The sequence below is a fragment of the Drosophila gunungcola genome, chromosome 3R (assembly GCF_025200985.1).
Source record: "Drosophila gunungcola strain Sukarami chromosome 3R, Dgunungcola_SK_2, whole genome shotgun sequence".
NCBI lineage: Eukaryota > Metazoa > Arthropoda > Insecta > Diptera > Drosophilidae > Drosophila > Drosophila gunungcola.
This window is the reverse complement of record NC_069139.1, coordinates 29,206,996-29,211,721: the sequence shown is the minus strand read 5'-3', so window position 1 is coordinate 29,211,721 and position 4,726 is coordinate 29,206,996. Positions and strand designations below refer to the sequence as shown.

The window sequence follows — 4,726 nt, the reverse complement described above, 5'->3', positions numbered from 1 at the left end:
GAGGTGGCCTTATCAGTTGCGGAGCGTCACACAGTGGGGGGTGGCGGGGCGGTATTTACAATTTACAACTCTGATTGTATAACTGAGCATTTGCAGTTGCCTTTTAATTGATTTTGGCCAACTGATTGAAAACGTTTTGCGGAAATCAAGTTGCTTTGTTTTATTTGCGGGCGAAGTTCTCCGCTTAAACTTCCTTAAGTCAAACAAAGCGAGTGGTTTTGAACAACCGAGACATAAATACAAATCTTAAAATTGTGAAATTGTAATTTAATTTTTTAAGAAGAAGCCATAATGATTAAATTAAAATAATACTCTTTTGTGTTAATTTAACTACGTTTTTCAAAGTATTTATGTAGCTGTAACTAAATACCAATCATGGTTGCAAATTAGTAAATCACTGACAAGCCCATTATATAATGCCCATGCCTTCCCTTTTTAGAGTCTATATAATCAAATTAAAGCCTCAATTTCCCTAGCATGCATGGCCGCACAGTCGACTGCATCATGTATAACACTTCCTGACTAATGTACCGCCAGGCCAGGCGGCGTTGCCACGGATTCGGTTCCAGTTTTACGTTTTGGGGGAGACATCTTCATTAGCACTGAGTGATACGTTGGACTTCCCCCAGCCGACAGTCCGAAGTTTCAGACGAGAGCCCAGGAGCAGAGGAAAGCGGTGCCCGAGGTGTGAAAATAGGAAAATGCGCTAAAGACTCTTCCATTCGACGGGACTGGGCTGCCTTGCATTGGGCTGCGGGCCGCCCATTTAAGTGTCCAATAATTCAATCACATCAAACGCCATGCTGATTGCCGTTAAAGAGTTTCAATTACAGCAATTGCCGTAGATGTTGGGAAAGTTGGGCTTATCATGAGAAAGGCAGGAAAGCCAGCAAAGCCAATTTTTGGGACAGTAGCCGAGGTGTTATAAATCGTCCAGTCAACGTCAGCCCGAAACACACAATAGTCTACATGATCAGTTCAACAGTCGGCTCCTTTTGGTAATCCAAATTTCTGTGAACACAACAAATAAAAATCAAGTTTTGTACATATATCGGCTGTTCAAAATTCTTTGCTCATGGATCTTAACAAGGCCGAGAGCCAGAGGCCCGCCGAAGAGCGCCGATCGGGTGGTCCGGACTTTCTGAGGACCCTGCTGCAGGACCTCCTGTGCTTCTTCGCCCTGCTCTCGGTGGCCCTGCTCATTGTGGCCGGCATCCTGTTCGTCGTGGAGGACGTCAGTCGCCTGCAGCAGCAGCGCCAGCTTCAGCACCGCCAGCTTCAGCACCTGCACCATCGGCACCTGCCTCCGAACCAGAACGCCAACGACTCGGGGAAAGCGCCGCTTGAGGAGCCACCCAAACAGGGCCGGCGACGCTTCCAGCCACACGCGTGGATTCGATTCTTCGGCTGCCAGAAAAAGCAACCTCAAGAGCAGCAGGAAGAAGTCGAAAAGGAGGTGGAGCCCCCAAAACAGGACGACCAGGAGCAGCATTCGTTCGATCTTGTTCCCACCTATCAGCCAGTGGAGCCCCTGCGACTCCGAGCTGGCGGAGACCACGTCGAGGCGGAAGTTGCCAACAAACGGATGGACAGGGAATTCCATCAACAACTGGATGGTTAGTGCCAAATGCCCTGTAAATAGCTCGTATTTATTTCGCATCTTAGGTAACTTCAACAAGGTGTAGGCTAACTGGCTCCTTTTCGGGCATACGAAGTGTTTGAATGTTCTTACTAACGCCCCTGCTGCTCCAGACTTTCGGATATTACCTGATAGTTTTGTAAAGAAGATACCGGGCTAGCTTCAACCAATGTCGATTCGGAGATAGTACCGAACTTATTTAACCAATTCAATTCGCCGTTACCCTTACCGTGCATCAAGAGCTAGAACTCGAATAAAAACAAGCAAGAGGTGAGGAATCTAAAGCAACCCAAGTGTGTACAGCTTCCAGCTCCAAACTATCCCTGATTTGCCATTTGTTGTAAATTATCACCCGGGCTACCTTCTTTGAAGCAGTTTCGGATTAAAGTCTTACTAGTACTTTGGGTTGGCCATCAAGAACTATAACTAAAATATAACATTCAAAAGGCGAAACGGCTTCGCGGTGTACGTGAAAATGGGAAAAGTTTGCAGCTAATATAGTGGGAGTTATTAGGCTTAAAAAAATGTAGAAAGGGTTTTTTCAGTACATTAAAAATTTCCAAAAATTAAGTTCTAAAAAAAAATAATAGCTTTTTGTTTTAAAAAAAAGTATGGCTTGTTCCTTGAAAAAATGAATTCGTAAATTAGCCCAATCATTTTTTACTCGGTTATTTGATTGCTAACAGTCAAATGAATTTCTGAGAATGTTATTTTATGAGGCAATTGTTGTATGGAAATATTTCACACAATTAAGTAGATACTTCCTTATAAAAATGCCCTCAGTAATGGAGTTATTTCGGGCTTGTTTATAGTTTCAAAGTTTCAAGTATGCCACCGTCGCGGAACCTTTCAATTATTAGCAAGAACTTTAACTGATTCACGACTCTTCAATGGCACCCCAAATTCTGGGCCCAAGACACAACGAAGCACCACCGACCACTATCTCGCATCTCGGAAATTGTAGATCGACGTGTAAGTGTTGCCGTGATAGGCATCTCGAAGATGCCAAAGCAAAACAAAGACCGCAGACAAACGCAAAACAAAGCCGCAGACAGAAGCTGCGCATGCCCATGATGGGTTAATTGAGGTATTGAAAGCCGTACGGACGCGACGGCAAACCAAATGAAATGAAGTGTCTAATGTTTGCACTATCGCGCTGAGACTGAACAATTGCAGTGGCTGTCTGGTTGGCTGGCTGAAGGGCAAGTCCGTGGGGCAGGGCTTGGATTGGATGGGGCTGGGCTGGGCCAGAATCCATGCCTGGGGTCGTCCGAGGTCGAGCCTTGTTCTAACCAGCGTGGCCGATAACTGCAGCTGTATAATTGCAGGGGAGATAAGGTAGGAGCATTTGCATAGAACAGCAGCTGGGTAAGCAAACAATTGCATAATAGCCGCAATACAAATATATATCTTTGGGCCTTTGCCTTGCCATGAGCATGTGGGCGTTGGATCTTTGTCTTTTATAATAAAATTTAATTAATATAATCGGTTGTTAGTCAAACAAGCTGCGGCCAAAGTCTCACAGCGAGCTCTTGAGAAATCCATATTTATAGAGAGTGATTTCAAAACACTTTTGGGCTCAGACGCCGAGAACCAGAGGCTTAGAGCAGAAGCCCTAATGGCGGCACAGCACGAACGGAACGTGCAACTCTGGAACTCTGAGCAACTGGCAGAAGTTCTTATCTACGATTGGCTTGAATATTTATGAAGTCTGTTAATTAGGAAGATGACTGGGCCAAGACAAAGTGACACTATTACAATATGCATGCCAGCAAATTTACAGTTCGGCCAAAAGTCTGCCGACGCTGGGAAAGTTTGGTCGAGGTTCGCCTAAACTTGTTCTACGCTTAGAACCAAAACAAGTTTGTTGTCCGAGTCTTTTGTATTAGATTTTCAGCTCTTTCGCTTGCGTGTTTGATATTTTTATTTACTGCTATAAATTGCATAATCTTGAATGATTTGAGGTGTATTAATTTAATGTTGTTTTTATTTATTTGTCTTTTGTTTTGTGCTGGGTTCTGCCAGTGACACAGATTTATTAATAACTTTTGTTCTGTTGCCGGCTGAAGCCGCGTTTTGGGCCAATGAAATGGGAGTGTCCGCTAAAGAGTTGAACCTGCTGGTCGATATTGTTCTGCAGGTTATATAATGGACCAAATTGATCGCTACTTTGATGTCTGCTCTGGGAGTTTACCTCGGGACAACCCAATTAATTTCAGAGATTTATTTGGAGCAAAACCAATTTAATTATGACCATCATTTCGGCAGAAGCAATGACAAATTATTAGCTTTATTTAATGCCGATTGTTAGGAGCACATCTGCACATCGATAACCATTTCCAGGCCACATGCTGGGCCTGTTGAAAGGGGAACACGTTAGCAAACCTACACGCACCCATTGACCACGAACAAAAGACAAAACTGTTTGCCCCACACAAATCACCAATTGCATGGGGATATATAAATGGAGGGCTAGTTGCTTGGAATCGATGTTAACTGTTACATGTGTACTCGACTTTGAGCTCTCTCCCTAGGTCGGTTTTTCGGCTTAACTCGTTGGCAATTAAATAAAACATGCCGCATCAGTTGGGGCTGAGTTTTGCAATGGATACGTTACCCCTGTTGCCCCCTCGAATTCCGCTTATATAACCCATATGTAAATTATGCCAGCCAATGAAGAAGAAATATGGTTGGGATCATGCGCCTCACAGGAACACACCTCAAAAGCGAGCTGCCCAAAACACGGGAACTGCCAGCCAGGTCCGGGCTACTGTCCATCCCAGGCAGAGTCAGATGCAGAGGAGCTGGTCCAAGCCGAAGTCCAAGCCCAAGCCCAATCCCAACAATAGCTGGACTGCAATTGAAGCGCAGCGCAGCCATTGACAAGATAATTTCCTGGGGGCGCTGCATGCAATGCAGTAAATCCTACTTTATACTCTCCGTTGGGGTGCTCTAACTTGACATATGCCTTTATAATCAATTTGTTTTTAAGCTTCAGTTTTTTATAACATTTAGTTATTGGCATTGTTCAAACCCAAATCATTTTATAACAAACAGTTTTGTATAACATTTAGTTATTGGCATTGT

The 4,726-nt window shown here is 44.1% G+C and overlaps 1 protein-coding gene across 2 annotated transcripts; it reads left to right on the top strand.

Moving 5' to 3' along the window:
* Window positions 1-907: 907 nt before the first annotated feature.
* Window positions 908-2,180, top strand: LOC128252770 (uncharacterized). 2 transcript variants are annotated; one of them, XM_052980814.1, is made up of 3 exons: window positions 908-1,511; window positions 1,581-1,616; window positions 1,666-2,180. In XM_052980814.1, exons 1-3 carry the CDS (start codon window positions 1,076-1,078, stop codon window positions 1,683-1,685), a joined length of 492 nt encoding a protein of 163 aa, XP_052836774.1. In that variant the 5' UTR covers window positions 908-1,075; the 3' UTR covers window positions 1,686-2,180. The 2 variants fall into 2 exon arrangements, with proteins under 2 accessions (XP_052836774.1, XP_052836773.1); XM_052980813.1 differs by having other exon boundaries at window positions 913-1,616; window positions 1,666-2,178.
* Window positions 2,181-4,726: the final 2,546 nt, after the last annotated feature.